At 44.1% G+C, this 17,889-nt stretch overlaps 1 protein-coding gene across 3 annotated transcripts; it reads right to left on the reverse strand.

Annotated features, from left to right (window-relative positions):
• Positions 1–1,826: 1,826 nt before the first annotated feature.
• Positions 1,827–10,938, reverse strand: Cnpy1 (canopy FGF signaling regulator 1). 3 transcript variants are annotated; one of them, XR_002385859.2, is made up of 4 exons: positions 10,135–10,925; positions 8,378–8,474; positions 4,522–4,723; positions 1,827–2,396 (listed from the first exon to the last, which is right to left on the reverse strand). XR_002385859.2 is itself a non-coding variant. In XM_040738700.1 (4 exons), exons 2-4 carry the CDS (start codon positions 10,282–10,284, stop codon positions 4,686–4,688), a joined length of 285 nt encoding a protein of 94 aa, XP_040594634.1. In that variant the 5' UTR covers positions 10,285–10,338; positions 10,531–10,938; the 3' UTR covers positions 1,827–4,685. The 3 variants fall into 3 exon arrangements, 2 of the variants coding, with proteins under 2 accessions (XP_040594634.1, XP_012979194.1); XM_040738700.1 differs by having other exon boundaries at positions 1,827–4,723; positions 10,135–10,338; positions 10,531–10,938; XM_013123740.3 differs by having other exon boundaries at positions 1,827–4,723; positions 10,135–10,338; positions 10,449–10,936.
• Between the last annotated feature and the right edge of the window lie 6,951 nt (positions 10,939–17,889).

Below are 17,889 nucleotides of genomic sequence, written 5' to 3' on the forward strand. Positions count from 1 at the left end.
GTCCAGGCCAGGTCTGGCTTCCCAGGCCCCCGACTCCATCACCCACCAGGGGAATGATGGTGCTAACTGGCCATCTTCTTTGCCCACCATTAAGGAGCATCACTTTAAAAAGCACACATATACACTGGACCCCTTCATCTTCGGACATTCATAGTTAATCGGGTTTTGATTACATTCAAGGTAGTTGAAGTGTCTGTTTTTTATTCTAATTATCTGATATCCTATCTTAATAGACCGTCTGTTAAATAGGACCAGGTGGTCCATCTCCTAGTGTTGTGCTTTCTTCTATAACCCAGGAGTAGGGAAATGCTTCACCAGTATCTTCTGGTAAAAAACAACAAAGCCAGAAAGATGACTCCCCCAGATTGGTAATTGAAATCTGTAACCATAGGGTCACTTTGGGATCACAGACTCCCTTTCTCAGCTGACTTCAATGTGCTGTGGAGAAATTCCCACTCATTCTGAAAGCTACTGTGAGGAAAACGCTTCACAGAAAAGATCAGGAGGATGTTCGACTGCCTGAGGTGCCAGCCTTGCTGTCATGAAGTTTAAAGTTAGCATCAACATTTTAACTTTTACCTTAGAGGATCTGAGGCCCAGCCATGCTCAATTGGCTGACATTGGGCTTCTAGGGCCCATGTGTGGAGCATTCATTCCTCAGACATGGGGAGATGGGCAATCCCTAGAGGATGTGTCAGGTCCCTCAGCAGCTCTTCAGGAGGAGTGTGTACCACAGGGGCTCTGGCTCTTTCCCATTCTGTTATGGGAGGGAGCAAGACTATCCAGTCACTACTGCTGCTGGTCAGGCTTTGCTCTGTGCTGCCTTTGGAGAACACAACAGACCTGACAGAATGTTTCAGATCTGTGTTCTGTGGTCCTGGCATATTACAAGACTCTACTTTCCACAGAACTTTTGTTTTTCAGCAAGTTAGTATTTGAAAATTATCTTACTGTTGTGAGATGGGATCATTTCTACTGTAATTTCAACTATTTTTCTCTTTCAGAAATGATTTTAAAGGTAATTCTTTAAGACATAAAGCATAGGAATGCTGTGTTTTCTGTAAGGGGTTAAAGAAATTTCTAGGAAAAAAATCTCCAACTGTACTTCTCATGTTCAAATTTTATTTACCTTCCTGTGTTTTGTATCTAGTTTTTTCTACTTATGTATTTATCTGCCCATCAACCCACCAACCCATGATCCTATCCACCTACCTACTCACCAACCCATCCATCCATCCATCCATCCACTCACTGACCCATCTATCCATCCATCCATCCACTCACTGACCCATCCATTCACCTACCCACCCATTGGTCCATTCATCCACCTACCTACTCACCAATCCATCCATCCATCCATCCATCCATCCATCCATCCATCCATCCATCCAGTATGTACCCATCACCCATCCTTCTACTCACTTCTGGACTTTCTCAGAGAATCAGGAGGGGAGTTGAGTCTGTCTGACATTTCCAACTCCGTTTCCACACACTTCCCTTCTGAAGCAAACCTCCTGCTGGTGATGAAGAAACAACAGGAAGTAGATCAACCATCATTACACAAACACCATCACCATCATCTTTCCTATAGGGCAGATAATGACAAAGCCTGGCCATAGCCCCTGTTCCACACATGTCCAGGACAAGGCAGCAATCAATCCATGGGACAATGCCATTCCTAGCATCTTTTCCTAGGTAACTCTCTGGCATATTCCAGTTCTGTTTATTGTATTTGATCTTTTCTATTTACCCCTTTTCTTGCTCTAAAGGCAAACAAACTTATAACCATACTGCAGCCAGAAAGTCATAATGAAAACACTGCTCTCTCACAAGTATATTTTTATTGCAATAATTTACTGTACTTCTTCACTGTGTCTAGGAACCAAATGGTGCTACATGCTGATTGACCTTTAACATTTCTGTCTTAAGTATTTATTTATGTACATGAGTGATGCGTCTTTATGCACGCACACCAAGATCCCATTACAGATGGTTGGGAGTCACCATGTAGTTGCTGGGAATTGAACTCAGGACCTCTGGGAGAGCAGCCAGTGCCCTTAACCACTGAGCCATCTCTTCACAATTGGCTCACAAGTTTGTATCAAGCTCAAAAGAAGACCACACAGGCATAAAAGATTGACTTTCCCCCAATATCCCACCAAAATCTCTTTCACAACTGATAAAACAGTTTAAACTTCTCTTGTTACATCGAACTATACCAGTAAGAATAAACATAATACAAGCTGAGAAACGTAAGTCTGAGCTCGTGCTTTGAATATGTCCTAGGACTTTGTCTAAGTGTTGATGTTTCCTGTTGGGACTTTGGTTCAGTTCTACTCTGTATTCTCTAGTGAAACAGGTTCAGCAGTCTTGGCTTGTTCTTAGCAAATAGCGACCTGCAGAACAAAGATAAGAATCTTGTCTTGGTCGATTGGGTTTGCGGGTTTTGAGGATCCAGGCTCAAGTGATGCTTCCAAGGAGGCCCTAACATGTCTCCTCTTCCTGCCTTTTATTATTGATCCTCCCTTCCTATGAATTTAATATTTTTATTATTTATTTTTTGACCTCCATATAGCTTGATTTTTGTCAACTCTAAGAAACTTCGTTGTGCAGCATGGGTGTTTGTTGTTGTTTTTAGTGGTGGTAGTGGCTCTCCCCGGTCCTTCATCTTATTCTGGTGTCATTTTAAAGGCAGGAGAGTGGCCAACTAACACAGCTTCTCTGTCCTACTACTATTCCCTGGCAAAGCAGGCTCCTCAGAGGAAGCAAGCAGGGAGACCCAGGGCTCTGGGTAACTCTCCGCTGAACTGAGGTTTAATCAGCAACTCAGTAAGCTACATGCATTTACGTGAGCTCAACAAGCTTGATATGAAAAAGAATTATGAAAAAAAATGGCCATGAGATACCAAAACCATTGTAAGATCCAAGATCCTGTTTGGTGAGAAATCCAAGAAAAACTGGGAAGGAAGAGTCTGGCCATACATCTGCATGAAGACCCCCGCAGGTGAACACGAGCCTGAAAATGGGAAGCCTCTTTAGAGTCGCCTTCTCAGCCTGTGCCCATGAAGGTGAATTTTAGGAAACAGTGTCCTAGTGTGCACTTACCAAGAAAGTTCAAGTAAGAAAAAAAGACTTCCTATCTCAAAGGCCAGGCTAATCTTACAGGCTACAGAAATAAGATACAGGGACAAGGACGACCCCTCCCCCACTTTGTGACATCTCCCACTATAGCTCAGGCTAGGCTTTAAATTACATTTTCAGGGTTACAGTCTGAGCACAGAATCACAGGGTTACAGAGGGTTTATAACACCGGCAGTCACAGACACACTGCAAAAGCACACTTACCCAGATTCCCAGTCACGTTAAGGCTTAAGACTAGGGGGGAGGGAAAATAGAAATCTCTTCCCTTCATTCTGGTAAATTTTTGCAAATGTAAGGATTATTCTGGCCAAAGAGCCTAAGTAAATGACCTCAATAGTGCATTTTCTGGATGGTTTTATAAACAACCATTTTAGCTCTTCCAGTACAAAATTTGCCTGTTACCCAAGCAAGTGATGAAAATTTTATTAATTAAACAGGTATAACCTGTACCCTCATACACTGAATAATTAAAGTTCAATTCTACTGAATGCAAATTTAGCAGAGGCAATGAGAACATGCAGGAGTACTATATTTCGTTACAGTAAGTGTAGTAGAGATGAATTTCCTTCCACATCCAAAAATAAATACATAAATAAAAGTCCCATAGAAGAGTGAGAAATCAGCCTGTAGGAAAATCTACACACTATGATTAGTGAGAGAAAACAAACCAAGAGAGATTCAAGCAAGACAAAAACATTCAGCACTGTAGCTTTTGAAACCCACTACGAGGTAACCTTTGCAATCATCTGAACTCACAGCGTAATTAGGAAAGATGACATGATGGCCATTCACGGTGGCACTAGCTACTCACTCTCTTTTAGCTAGTCTACTGAATTTTGCGGAAGGGAAGGAATCGAGACAGGGTCTCTGTGTAGCCCTGGCTGTCCTGGAACTTGCTCTGTACATCAGGCTGGCCTCAAATTCACAGAGATCCACCAGCCTCTGCCTCCCGAGTGCTGGGATTTAAAGGCGTGCACCACCACTACCCAGCTTATTCTACTGAATCTTAAGGATAAAGTCCTAAAATTTAAGAGTCTCCAGATCTGTAGCCCCATTCCTGATTGAGAAGAGTGGCTTTACAAGTACCATACAGAACCTCCCAGAATAGCCAAGCCACGATATTACTTGCAACTGAAGGCACTGAATTTGTGGTCAATCAACTATTTGAGAAATCAAACCAAGTTCCTTCCAAATAGCAAACTGTATACGGAAGTGTCAGGCACATTTGCTACGAGACACTCGTACCCACTCTTAAATCCCTACTGAATTCAAGAAATGGCTTTGCCGTTTTCTCCCTCAGCAAAATTTAATGCTCTATTGCCAGCCCAGCTTCCATGCAAATATGCAAAGGGGTGTTCAGTTTTATAAACTTCTTTTCACCTAAGAGAAGACTTGGGGTTTGTCATGATGCCAAGCCAGAGATTTTCAAACCAATATCAGGCATGAGACGAGTCCAGCAGACATGAGATGGAATTTCTTATCATGGCAGTCACACGACACGAGACACACAGTGACCTTTAGGGCTATGGCTCCACTCCTCACTCTTAGGGCTCAGGATGATTGACTGGAGTGCCACATAGATCTGGGAAAAGAGTAAAAGAGTCACTAATGAGTAAATCCCAGGCCAGTGGGTCGGTTTTCCCTCCACAGAAGGCCCACACTGGTGGCAGCATATTTTAAAGCTTATGAAAAAAAAATGTATGTACATGGAAAAGCAGAAAGGAACACATATCCAACACCGCCCTGTATCCTGAGCCCAGCTTCCAGAACGATTCACAGGCCAACCCAAATGTTCTCATATCATCTTCCAGTCTTTTTGGACCAAGCATTTCTCAAGGTCCTCCACAGATGCAGGAGCATTTAAGGGAGATATAAGCGGGGTGTTTCACAGTGAGAATGGGCAAGGAACTTGAGAGGCACTAGCTATTTTGATTTACATTTTATTTGAAATATGCTAGCCTTTGAGAGTAATGATTTTTCATGGATTAGAATCTAAGTTTCCCCTCTTGGGTTGAGAAGTTAGATAAAATTGAAGATACACTTAAATGGTCGGTTGGTCATTTCTAGATATTTGCTATCTTACACCATGAGTTCTATTAAGATGTTTCTAAGTGTTGTCATTGTATTAATATAGAATACATTTGCGTTTCCACTTAGACCCTTACATCTCCAGGACACCCCATGTCCTTTACCTTGTATGGACACGGTTGGATTTTGAGTCACATTCTGTATCATATCCTGTCTTTAGTCATTTTGATTTCAAGATATCAAAGTGACCCTCTAGAGATGCAGGCTACAGAAGATACTATTTGGAAAACCTAGTGGTTACTTTTTTTCTTTTATTTATGAAAAAGGAAATGTGGAGAATAAGTTTGTTCCTCTGCCATGCACAATGGGTAGAGTGTGCTCAGAGACCTTCCTTCTACCCAGAGCACGACGACTCAGTGGCACCCACAGATCCGGGCAGCGCTCTCCCTCACTGAGATCCTCCCCACCCATTAGGTGACATCAGTGTTTATGAGGCTCTCGCTGCTGTGGCACTTCATAATTCAAACATGGCCACCCCGTGACATAGACATGTCTTCTCCATCACTCCCCGTTTATGTCTGTGCATGAGGGTGAATGACTAACCCTTCACATACTGGAGAGTCAGAGAAAGAGGCAATCTAGGCAAAACAGGAAGGAGCAAGACCTACATAAGCAGCATGTATGTTAGATGTGGAAAGAACGTGTCCAGCAAATCTCTAGAAACATCTATTTTCTAAATAATTACTTATTTCCCTAAGAGCAATAGGTGGGTGTTTCCAGTTCTCAGGACGGCATCTTATATGTGGTGTAGTCCCCACCCCCACATACATACTGGGTCCATATACAGGACGTGGCCCTGAGACATGCTTTACATGGCTGACACAAGGCCACGGCAAGGCTGTTGTCTAACACAAGACACACTGCATCTCTGAAATATAGCTGGCACCCGCTCTGATAGAAAGGCCACTGCACTGTGCTGTAGACGACACTTTAAGGCACCACGGGTCATCTTTTGTGTTGTGGGAATTTGAAGCCATCCCATGCGTTAAATCACAGTACTCCTCTGTTACCTGTGCATTCACTAAAATTTATTTTCTAATTTGGTTTTCTTGAGACACTCCCATGTAGCCTAGGTTAGCTTTGTGGTGTGGGGTGTGTGTGTGTGTGTGCGTGACACACTTCCTGGGTGTATGCTGGAGGTCAGGCAAGTGTACATTAACCAATAACTACTCCATGAGTATACATTACATACAAGATGCTATCTTGAGAATCGGGGAAACACTATTGCTTTTAGGGAGACGAATAATTATTTAGAGAACAGGTACTTCTAGAACTAGAGATTTGGCTGGTAGCTTGGCATTTGTATCATTGGGTGTTGTTTTAACTTTTTTTGGCAATAATTTATGTCAGTCTGAAAAAGCAGTATACCTTGCTCTCACAGTGTTAGCCTGCTTCAGTTGCAAGGTCAAGGGAGCCCAGTCTCTGTTAAACACAGTTGCCCCCAGCTTTTGCCTTAGGTATAAGCTATTGCATTCAGCACAAGCTTCGTGAAGAAGCAAAGCCCAGAAGAGCTCTACTACCATGCTGCCCAAGCAGAGCAGCCGCATTCAACTGTGCACAGCCCAGCTGCCAGCCAGAAAGAGTTGAAAAGTCATCAAATGCAGTCGTCTGGTGGTCTCTTTTACACCAGCATTCCTACAGGTCTCTTAGGTTTAATCTCCACACTCACATTTTCATTTTTATTTCCAATTATACATATATAGAAAATGAAGAGGGGTGCTAACATTACTGACATTGAGCCAGATTGCTGATCCTGGGAGCAGTCTTCCCCTCAGAATCTCAATTCAGAGGCAATGACTGCCAGAGACAGTGGCTGTTATTCCCTCGGGTCTTTCTGAAATGCCTGGGTGTTCATGTAGTCATTTCTGGTGTCCATCATAGATGACCATGGCTGGTTCAGTTGTTTACAAGGAGAACTAGCAGACAGAATTTCAAACCCTGCTCACAATATGTGTACTAATATCTAATGTACACCTAACACAACTGAACTGATTGAAAAACCCCAGAAAGTCTTTCTTTGGGAAGTATGGCTATGAACTTACATGAATGTCACAATTTTGCAATTATACAACAATATAAAACATCTCAGGCTAGCAAACAATCCTCTGTATATCATTTTACTCCATTTTTCTGCAAGCTCCCACTGGAATGAAATTTTAAATAGAAAACAACCTTATTGTCTGCTCAGAGTGAGAAAACTTAAGCTATCTTGTTAGTGGGTATGTGCTCCTCTTATCTAGAAACTTCTAATGGTATCAACATATAGCTACAATCACACAGTAATGTTCCTTTAAAGGCTTGGACACCACATTAGATATATTGGTGGCATGTATGTACTCTCTATAAATACTTGCTGAATTGGACATCAAGCTTTGGCATGGTTAGAACACTATACTGGGTTAAGCCATTGTCATCACATAAACTCATTCATTTTCTTCCTAAGGACATCCGAGAAGCCCTACTCAACGGACTCACTCTTTTCTTCTTTCTGCATAAACGTGTGTCAAAATGAGGCCACGGGATGCTCAAGCAGACTGGGGGGGGGGGCGGGCCATCACAGAGTTCACTGTGGCATATAGTAGATAATATTCTGCTCATTTTTTTCCTAGTGGACACACTTGTGATTAAAATATGAAGTATTATTTAAACATGTTAAGACAGAAAAAATTAAACTTTTAGACGCAGATACTCAGAAGAAGTAAAAAAATTCAACATAACTCCCAACCCAAAAAAAGCAAAAACTTCTCATGTTTTTTCTTTCAAAATAAAAATCCCACCTTCCATTGTTAGAACACTCAAGCTACTAAAAAGTGCATCCCTTCCTGGGCCAGGATAGAAAAATCTAACATCTAGGACTTTAAATTAACGTCAATGGCTTTGGGGTTACCCAACTCTGAGAAGCACTGGATTTCTGCTCACTCTCTTGGAAAAAGCAGAGATGGGAAGTCAGCAGGGGAGGCTCCTGCCTGGGTTTCTGTCGCTCTGCTTTCTGGCACTGGGGTCTTATCCCCAGAAGCCTGTGCCGGAGCTGAGCCCGGCTGGCAGGGAGGCAGTCTGGGTAGGCTGCAGATGAGCTAGCTGTGTTGTGCAAGGCGGAGTGAGAGCGGGTGAGCGATGTTGGGAGCACGTGTTACATCAGACACAGTACCTGATTTTTCGCTACACAGCATGTCAGCTAGATGGTGTGCCTCCTGGGCGATAAGTGCAAATATCTCATCCTCATACTTTTCAATGATGGCTTCGCACTGTAGAAACACAATAGCAACACGTGTGAGCAGAGGCGCATGGGCAGGACCCCTTATTAGCAGAGGCTTAGCGACATTTTAGCAGTGGAACACAGGAAAGCATGTAGCCAAGCAAGGCCATTTTCCTTAGCCCCTTTGGTTTGATACATCATTGCACAAGAGTAACCCTGCTCCAGGAATTCTAATTGTATCATTTTCCTGAGACGTAACTTGTTGGAAGACCTCAGAAGAGGAGGAGGAGGAGAAGAAGGAAGAAGGAAGGAAAATGGCTGGCTATGTTTGTTTCTATTCCTAAAGTCTGGAGTTCAATAGACAAGAAGGAACCGAAAGCTTTCCCATTTCCTTCAACATTATAAAGACTATATCTCCTGGAAATGGTTAAACCAGTTTCCTTACAATTTAACAGAAAAATTCACTTTGTAATTTGAAAATTGCAAACAATTGAGGCTCTTTAGCTATCATAACAATTGCACCTGCTAGGTTAGCTGCAGAGCACTGAAATCACTTGGGAAGTTTCTTTGTAGATCCTTTAGGCTCAAATCCTGAGATTGCTTTCCAAAGCAAATAAAAAAAATAAAAATAGAACAAGCTGACACTTCAGGCAGGAGGAAGTGCAAATTTGCCATGAGATCTGAAAGTGTTCAATTCTCTCCCATCAAGAACTACCAGGCGGCCTGTTTTTGGAACTGTGGGTTGCTGAGGGCCATCCACTGGAGACTTGTAAACCATCTCTGAGTTCATTAAGCAAGACTCTAAGAATTTTAGATGGCATTTAAAAATATTTAAATTCCACTATAATGTGTTTATTTAAAACCTGTGGAAGGCAAATACACTCACATCACCATCCAGGTTCCACGGGGCTTTTAGCCCTGAATTATTGCCCGCACTTTTTAATTAAAATGAAATCTCCAAATGTCAGCTACAGCCTCATGTTGGGGCTGCAGCACGCCTGCCATTTTGGCCACTGTGTGAACTTAATGCATTTTTAAAACAATCCTGCCATCACTGTGATTCAACAGCATTAAGTAAGGGGAAATACATTGCAATGTATTTTGCCAGGCACACCCTAGAAAGCCAGAGGCCAATTTTTTTATAAAACCAACTTTATACTGAAAGAATTGTGGGATTGAGCTCTTGGCCCCAAGCCTTGGTGTAGCCTAGCCCCAGCTACAAAACTTGAATTAACTGGAGGAAAACACTCTCCTCGAGAAGCCTGTGGGGGATGGGGGTAGAGCATCTTGGGGCTACCACTCCAACATTTAGCTATAACTATTTGAAAACGGACTCTTGGCCTCCATTGGGATTTCAGCCTAGAAACCACAACCCCTGCACTCCTTAGGTGAAAACCCAGACCCAGTTCCTTCGAAACAAGACAGGCTGAGGTCACCCCACACCAGCAGAAAGTCCCAATAAACAATGGGCAAATAGTGTTCATGACACCAGGACAGGGCACACAGGGCACCTTTCATAAAACTCCCTTCAGATTCCCCACTGATGACTGAAGGATGCCAGGATCCTCAGATGACTAAGCGTGAAGACTTAGGTAGTGGGGCAGCACGGGACACTAGGGCATGTGAATGGGCCTGGCTGCCCGCTGCACATCAAGAGTAGCCACAGGCAGCAAAAGGAGACCCCAACAGGCTCTTGGAAGGAGGCTTACCGCGAATTTCAAAGGTTTGAAGGCATCAGAATAAAAGAAGAACTTTTTGTATTCTTTGTATATTTTGTCTCCCTTTCTCGGAGCGTATCTCCTGAAATACTTCTGTTTGGTCACTGGATCATCCTCCAGCTGGTAATCGTTCATTCGCATACACACTTTATCCAAAAGGTCCACGAGGAACGCCTCAGACTGGGCCAGGGGAACCTACAAGAAGAACAGAACCAGCCAGGACACTTGCCCACTCACACGCGAGTCCATTGAATGCGTGGGAGGATGGCTTCCCAATGGAAGCGTCTGCACCGTTCTTTATGTACCTTAAAGCTAGCTTAAATTCTAGCAAGAAAATAACATGCTTGACAGCGGGCAGTAAGAAACTGAACAATATAGAAACTGTACTTATAGAGGTCATATTAAAAAGTTGTTGAGTAGAGGCTGAAGCACAGAAAATGGGAGGAGACGGGGCGTCGTGAACGCAACAGTTCTGTGGGGAAGTCACGCTTCTGCCCATCCCACGTCGTTCCGCTCGCCTCGCCTTCCGGGCATCTCGCGGCGGCTGTGCCGGGTCTACGCTGAGGTGGTCGTTGGGAGTGGGACCCGGGGCGCCCACAGGCCCGGGCTTGCTCCGGGAACAGCTGGCGCGCGTTCCGGGCACCCCCTCTCCCTCCGGGACCTGCCGGGGCGCGCCGGGCTCTGTGCCACCACCTACGCCCCGGGCGCGGGTCAAAGAGCACCTCGCGCCCTTGGAAACCGAGACAAAACCTCGTGCGGCGTCTAGACGGGTCAAGGTGCAGGAGGCCTGGTCCCGCGGCTTCTTCCGGAAGGGGCGTGGAGCCGCCAAGGGCGCCCGGCCGGGCCCGCGGCTTTGCGCGCTTTCTCGCTCTCCACCCTCTGCTGATCAAAGAAGGAAGTTTGCATGACAACCGCGCTGAAAGGGGCTGAATGACAAATGAACTCGGTTTCTGCAGTGTTGATATATCCAGCCCCCTTTGTCCCCTTTCACACGCAGTGTGAACCCTTCCGGTGCCAACGACTGCGCGACATTCACAGGCGCGCTCGGGGCGCACAAAGGGTCCCGGCGCTTCCCCGCCATCTGGCCGCAAAGCCGATCCGCAATTAACATGAAAGCGCGGGCGGCGTGGCCCGCGAGGAACACCCCCCAGGTCGCCGTTGCCCCCAGCGTCCACCAGGAACCGACCCTGGGAGTACGCTTTACGCAGAGCGCAAGAACGGCGCGCTAGGACTGCGCCCGGTCACCGCCCAGCACCTGCTGCGGCCCAGGTGAACCTCAGGCCATCAGGAACTCTCAAGGCCCTGATTTCGCAAGAGCATTTAATTAAATGCATCTGCGAACTAAAATGAAAACACTCCGCAGCAGGTATCAAGTTCTTGTCTCCAAATTCACCAAATATGTATGTCTGTATATAAAACGAAAATTCTTCAAGGGCACGACTGGCATTTTATTTAAGCCTTCCAAACTTTGTAAGTAACAAAAAAAGAAATTCACAGGTTTACCGAATCAACTGAAAATAGAGTAGCTGATGGACAGACACTTCAGTAAACTTGGCCTGGGGTGGGGTGGGGGTGGGGGACACTGTGAAAGGCCAGCGTTCGTAATGGCGAATTCTCACATTAAGGACTCAAAGGCGGCCTTTAAGACAACGATGGTCGGCGTTTTCAGGGGTGCCAGTGTGCCTTCCTTAACTGATACATATAAATGGCAGTTTCTAGTTGTTCACAAAGAAGGATTTTAAGTAACAGCGAGGGTGGGATCGTCTATTAAAAACAAAAACAAAAAACTAATAGCAACCAGGAAATTCACTCCCTCTTTCCCTCCCCCATCAGAAAAGCAAACAGACTACATGCGTGGGGGTGGGGCAGGAAGGGTCTTGGGTAGGAGGGCCCAGGGTGGGGAAGAGGACCCTGGGAAACGCAATCCCGTTACCAAGCCAAGACTGTCCACACACTAAGCGTTTCTACTCGCTTCCCTAGAAACTGTTCTGTTTTTCTTCCCTTTTAAATTGACCTAATACTCTGAGCTGTGTGCCGTAGATTGATGAGCCTTTTAAGTCTGGGGCAAAATCATGAAAGCCTTTTACTCGTTACTTTTGAGAGTTTTTACTTTTACAAATGTTTCCAGGATTGTACTTTTTGAAAACAGTCCTCCACTTTAAAAACATCAGTGGGCTTAACAGTGAGCTGTTTTTTTAAAAGTATAACCTTACACCTTTGGATATGGAAGCAGAATGCCCTACTTAACACAGATTGGTGTGTGTATGTGTGTGTGTTCTACATTTTTTTTTTCTTTTACATTCTGAAGATTGACAGCTTTTCAATGACGTTAGCTAGCTAGCCCTTTGCAGGAGTCTTTAAAACCAGGCGCAGTTGCTGGCTGAAGGCTTACCAGATACTATAAGCTTCTTTGGAAAAGGGAAGGGAGCCCTCCCAACACGAGGGTGCTGAGGTCATTTTACGGAAGAGTCTTCAAATTTTGATCTTAAAATCCCCGAGTTCCAGATATTGGAAAAATATTTTTAAAAGATATTTTCATCACAGCTCTTTATACATGTATTTAAAATCTACATTAATATGATTCCACTCAGCTGAACCACCTTTAGTAAATTTAAAGACTGTTCATAGAATAATTGACCCCCCCAAATTGTTCCGATTCTAAGAATGCATTAGTACTGAGACAAGTGGAATAAGAACCAAGTCTTTCTTTGTACACAGTGAAGGTTTTGAATGGAACTTGTCAATAAAGCGACTCCCTTTGTGATCTTCCAGGAACCTCGCCTCGGCCTTGCAAGGACTGTCTCAGAGATACTGGCCTCATTAAAATATGAATGGAAAGGGCCGTTGTCGCCACCGCTGTGTCAGAGAGCCCGTTCAGGCTTCTCGAACAGTTTTCTTGCTGTTTCATGGGGACTTCTATAGCATTTTAGAAATGTAAAAGTGATCCACTGTCTATCTTTTCCTCACTAACCCCGGGAACCTCAATCAAAGTTAACCTGACATCTCCCGGTTTTAAAGCCCTCCTTCACCTCTAAATCACATGTGGCGTATGCAATGTCCAGGCCCCCCCCCCCACCTTAGGCTTCTCCTAACCACTGGCTTGTGAAGTGAGCAGGGGGAAGGGAGTGGGAGACACCAGACCACAACTTTGAAACGGAAGAAAAGTTCTGGCGTGGGTTCCTCCAAGAGTCAACATCGAGGGAGTTCGTTACAGACTACTATGACTACACTTTAATAACAGCCAATTACAGCATGCTTCATGTTTTTTCATTACTGTGTCTCTGTTAATCTTGTAGCAAATTTCTTGCTTGATAGCTATCACAAGCAGGCAGGAATACAATTATGTCACAGCACAATGGGTGTGGAGACGCTAGTTGTGATGCAACCCTCTCTGCCATCACAGCCTGACAGTCCCCGTAAACTTCATTCACCCTCATGGCTGCTCTGTGGTCTCCCTTCAGACGTGAAGGCGGCACTTAACCTGCTTAGCGGCTGATAATTTCTTATTGTTGCAAAGATTTTCCCTTCTTGAAGGCTGGTTAATGTAGCAATTGTAAGTGCTTTATAGCAAACATTGCATTCAGTTTCACTGCTAATGCTCCATCCGTAAGAGAATGGAATTACTCCTGATATTAGCTAAAAGTCAATTTTAGATGCAAAACGTTATAACTCCTCACCTTAGGCTTGGATTCAGAAACTCTTGTAGGCTGATGAGACATTTATAAATTAGCTTTTATGTTAATTGACTACTATGAGTTTGCTGTTTGACACTCCTTCATATAATATGCAAATTGACTGACTGTTTGGGTTTTATTAGACAATATCATTACAAATCTGAAGGAATTCATTTTGATGAGAAATAATAAAAGCTGATGAATTTCCGGTCATGTATGTATGTATGTATGGGGAGGTCACATCCAAACCCAACCCATAGGAGAGGTTTTTTTCCTGGTTGCCTATATTTAAAGAGCAGCTGGAGCATCACAAATTCTCTTTATCACTGGTGTTCCAAGTTTCCACCAACTTCCTGTGTATTCCTGTTTGTCATCTGAATAATGGAAACAAGTCATTCTGATTTGAAAGTCTATCTTTTTGCAAGTGTTTTCCATTCTTATACTTGGAGTATGAGGGTACTGATCAGTAACATGTATTTTCCAGGAGCTGGATATTAGTAGTGAAATGGGAGCCCTGTGATTTTAGGGGAATTCCGCCCCCCTTGATTCCAGTGAAGAGAATAAAAAAGAATCAAACTGTGGGTCAGGACTACTGATCACCGAATTGGGAGAGGGGTCATCTAATCCAACTTCTAAAGTTAAAAAATAAGTATTCTTCTCTCATTATTAAATATTAAATTGTCATTGCTATAAGGTTTTTCATTTAAAAAATACTCTTCAGATTTTAAACCTATTATGTTTTGAATGTATGAAGTAAAATGAAAAGCACAGCGACCCATATAAAAATAAGGCCACTTTCAAACCTCTGTGGGGTCCTGTAACGTCACCATGTGCCTGGCTTTGTCCTGTACTTGGCGCAGTGCTGGGGAGTCCAATAGGAGAAAGCTCGAGGATGAACCAGGACGGCTGCAACCAGAGCAGGACAAGACTGGAGACCAGCCTGACATAGTAAGGCTCTGGGTAACTTCTGACTACAGTGTTCTGTCTCAAAAGATCAAAATTTAAATAGAAATAAAAATAATTCACTTATCCAACCGCCAAATAATTACTGGGCCCTATCTATACTGCAGACAAATGGTACAAACTTTAAAAAATATATATTGTTGTTTTATCTTTTGTGTATGGGTGTATGCATGTCTGTGTACCACACATGTGTGGCCGCAGAGGGAGAAATTATGAGCTGCTCCGTGGGTCCTGGAGAATGAAGGAGTCCCCGGAAAGGACAGCCAGTGCTCTTGACTGATAAGCCATCCCTCCAGCCCCAAATACAGACTTCTTAAAGACTCTTCGTGATTCTGAATTAACACTGAAATAATTTTATTTAACTAGAATATGTCCCTAGTGGGCATCAGCTGGTAGTAATATGGCTATGTCTATGGCGTGACTGCCAGAGACTGCCTAAGCGGTGTTGCTGCCTCCTTGGTTCACAGATGCCTTCCTGTAGGTGGAGTTTCTCTGTGTCCAGAGAAACTGTTTTCAAATAACCACACTGAGACTTATTATTAATTATAAATGCTTGGGCAATAGCTCAGGCTTGTAACTAACTCTTACGTTTTAAGTTAACCCATATTTCTTGTCTATGCTCTGCCATGTGGCTTGGTACCTTTTCTCAGTACAGCAAGTTCATCTCTTTCTCTCCAAGTCTCCTTGTGATCTCAAACATTCACTGCAGCAATGGGATTCAGACTTTGTGGTGATTTGAATAGGATTGGCCCCCATAGGCTCATGTGCTTGAATGCTTGACCCCATAAGAAGTTGTACTATTAGGAGATGTGGCCTTGTTGGAGGAACTGTGTCACTGTGGGAGTGGGCTTTGAGGTCTCATATATGCTCAAGCTACACCCAGTGTAACACAGAGTCTCCTGCTGCCTGAGGATCAAGATGTAGAACTCTCAACTCCTTGTCCAGCACCATGTTGCCTGCACACCACCATGCTTCCCGCCATGATGATAATGGATTAGATCTCTGACATTGTAAGCCAGTCCTAACTAAATGTTTCCTTTGTAAGAGTTGCCATGGTCACGGTGTCTCCTCACAGCAATAGAAACCCTAACTAAAATAGACATGAAGGGAAGAATCCATTTGAAACTTTAGCATCCTAAGGAACCCAATTGTTCCTTCCAAGGCTTCACCTGTGTGTACAAGTTTCCACTCTCCATCCCACACAGCAGCGGTGACCCAGACACTCTTGTCATTTCACTGTCTGCATATGTATTAGCAGAGCTCTTCGTAAAGAGTTATGGCTCATGGGGTGGTGAGATGTCTCAGTGGGTAAAGGTCCTTGTCACTAAGCCTAGCAACCTGAGCTCAATCCTCTGGACCTGGAGAAGGAGAAGACAGAGTCCTTTGATCTCTTCTGGTGTATGTACTATGGCATATGTGTGCTGAGACACAGACAGACAGACGCATACATACCACAAATCAAAAAAAACCCCTGTGCCCCCCCCATAATCCATAGCTTATTACCAAGTGCCTAGATTTGGAGGTGTTTTTAAGGGTAAAGATAACATTTAAATATTATTAATAACATCGCTCTGAGTGCTCTTGTGCATGTGGTGGTATGCTTTCATCTTGGGCTTTCTTCTCAGAGAATCTTGCTAGCTGTAGATACCAGAACAGTCTTACACTCTTTCCACATGTGTTGTCTTGAATGCTGTTTTTCTGGGTAGAGACATGAAAAGGAACTTAGCTAACAGATAGGAGTAAAGAAAACATAAACCAAAAGGGTGAGCAGGTGAGCAGGTCCTTCTTAATGGCTTCTCCCACACTGTCAAGGAACAGCCACCAGCAGGTCACTGACTGGGACTCCCTAATCCTCCACCTGTGCTGACTCTCTTTAATCACCCTGAGAAGGGGGGGAGAGGAGAGGAGAGCAGAGGAGAGGAGAGGAGAGAGAGAGAGAGAGAGAGAGAGAGAGAGAGAGAGAGAGAGAGAGAGAGAGAGAGAGAGAGAGAGAGAGAGAGAGAGAGAGAGAGAGAGAGAGAGAGAGAGAATTGGGTTGGGCAGCACTGGTGGTAGCATGGCCTCCCTGAAGACCTGTCTCAGCACTTCTGGGGAGTGGCCAGTGGTTACTTTCTTCGTCATCACCCAACTTGTTACCATGTCTATTCAGATGCTGGTCTCTTCCTAGTCACAGCTGATTCTTCAGCCTTAGTGACCAGTGTCTGTCATCCCAACAAAACAGAAGTTTAACTTTAGTGTTTTATTTCAGGTAATAGATGTGAAACCATTGTCTCTACTTAAACATGATGTTTCCTGTACTATTTAAGGTTAGCAATGCCAGGTTTCTGGAGTGTTGTGCTGGTTGGTGTTTTGATAACTTGACACAAACCTAGACATATCTGGAAAGAGGGAATTTTATTTGAGGAAATGCCTCCCTAAGATTGGCCAGTGGGCATGTCTGTGGGGGCATCTTATTGATTAATGACTGTTGTAGAAGGGCCCATTGTGGGTGGTAAAAGCCTGGGGCAGATGGTCCTTGGGGGCGTATAAGAAAAATAAACTGAGCAAGCCAAGGAGAACAAGCCAGTTTCTGCCTTGAGTTCCTGCCCTGACTTCCTTCAATGATGAAATAAACTCTTTCCTCTGCTTTTGGTCATAGTGTTTTATCATAGCAATAGAAACCTAAGGCATTCTTATTTCTTAACACTGCATTTGGACAAATAGAATCTCCCTACCAGCTCATACTCCAGGTAACTGACTCCAGGTGAGAGAATTCTTGGTTGCAGGTGGAATCATGACTGTCAACTCCAAATGCACCGGATGAATTTCTATCAGGAGCTCATGCTATGGATGATGGAGACAAAACTCAGCAAGACATCCTATTAGCAAGACCACACCTCTTCCCATGCTAGGGACCAAGGGGGGAAATCCAGTCTGGATGCAGAGTCAACCCAAATGAAGCCGAACATCTCACCTGGTCACTATGTCCTGAGCAGGACAGGCATGGGGTTAGACAGGAGTCAAGGCAGTGAATAAAACGCAGTGACTCCCGTCCCCATAACCATGGCCTGGGCCTGAAATCACATGCAGAGCACATGATCTTGAGGGTGGCCTTCTCTGCTGCAGGGTC

Source organism: Mesocricetus auratus, unplaced genomic scaffold (assembly GCF_017639785.1).
Source record: "Mesocricetus auratus isolate SY011 unplaced genomic scaffold, BCM_Maur_2.0 Super-Scaffold_100676, whole genome shotgun sequence".
NCBI lineage: Eukaryota > Metazoa > Chordata > Mammalia > Rodentia > Cricetidae > Mesocricetus > Mesocricetus auratus.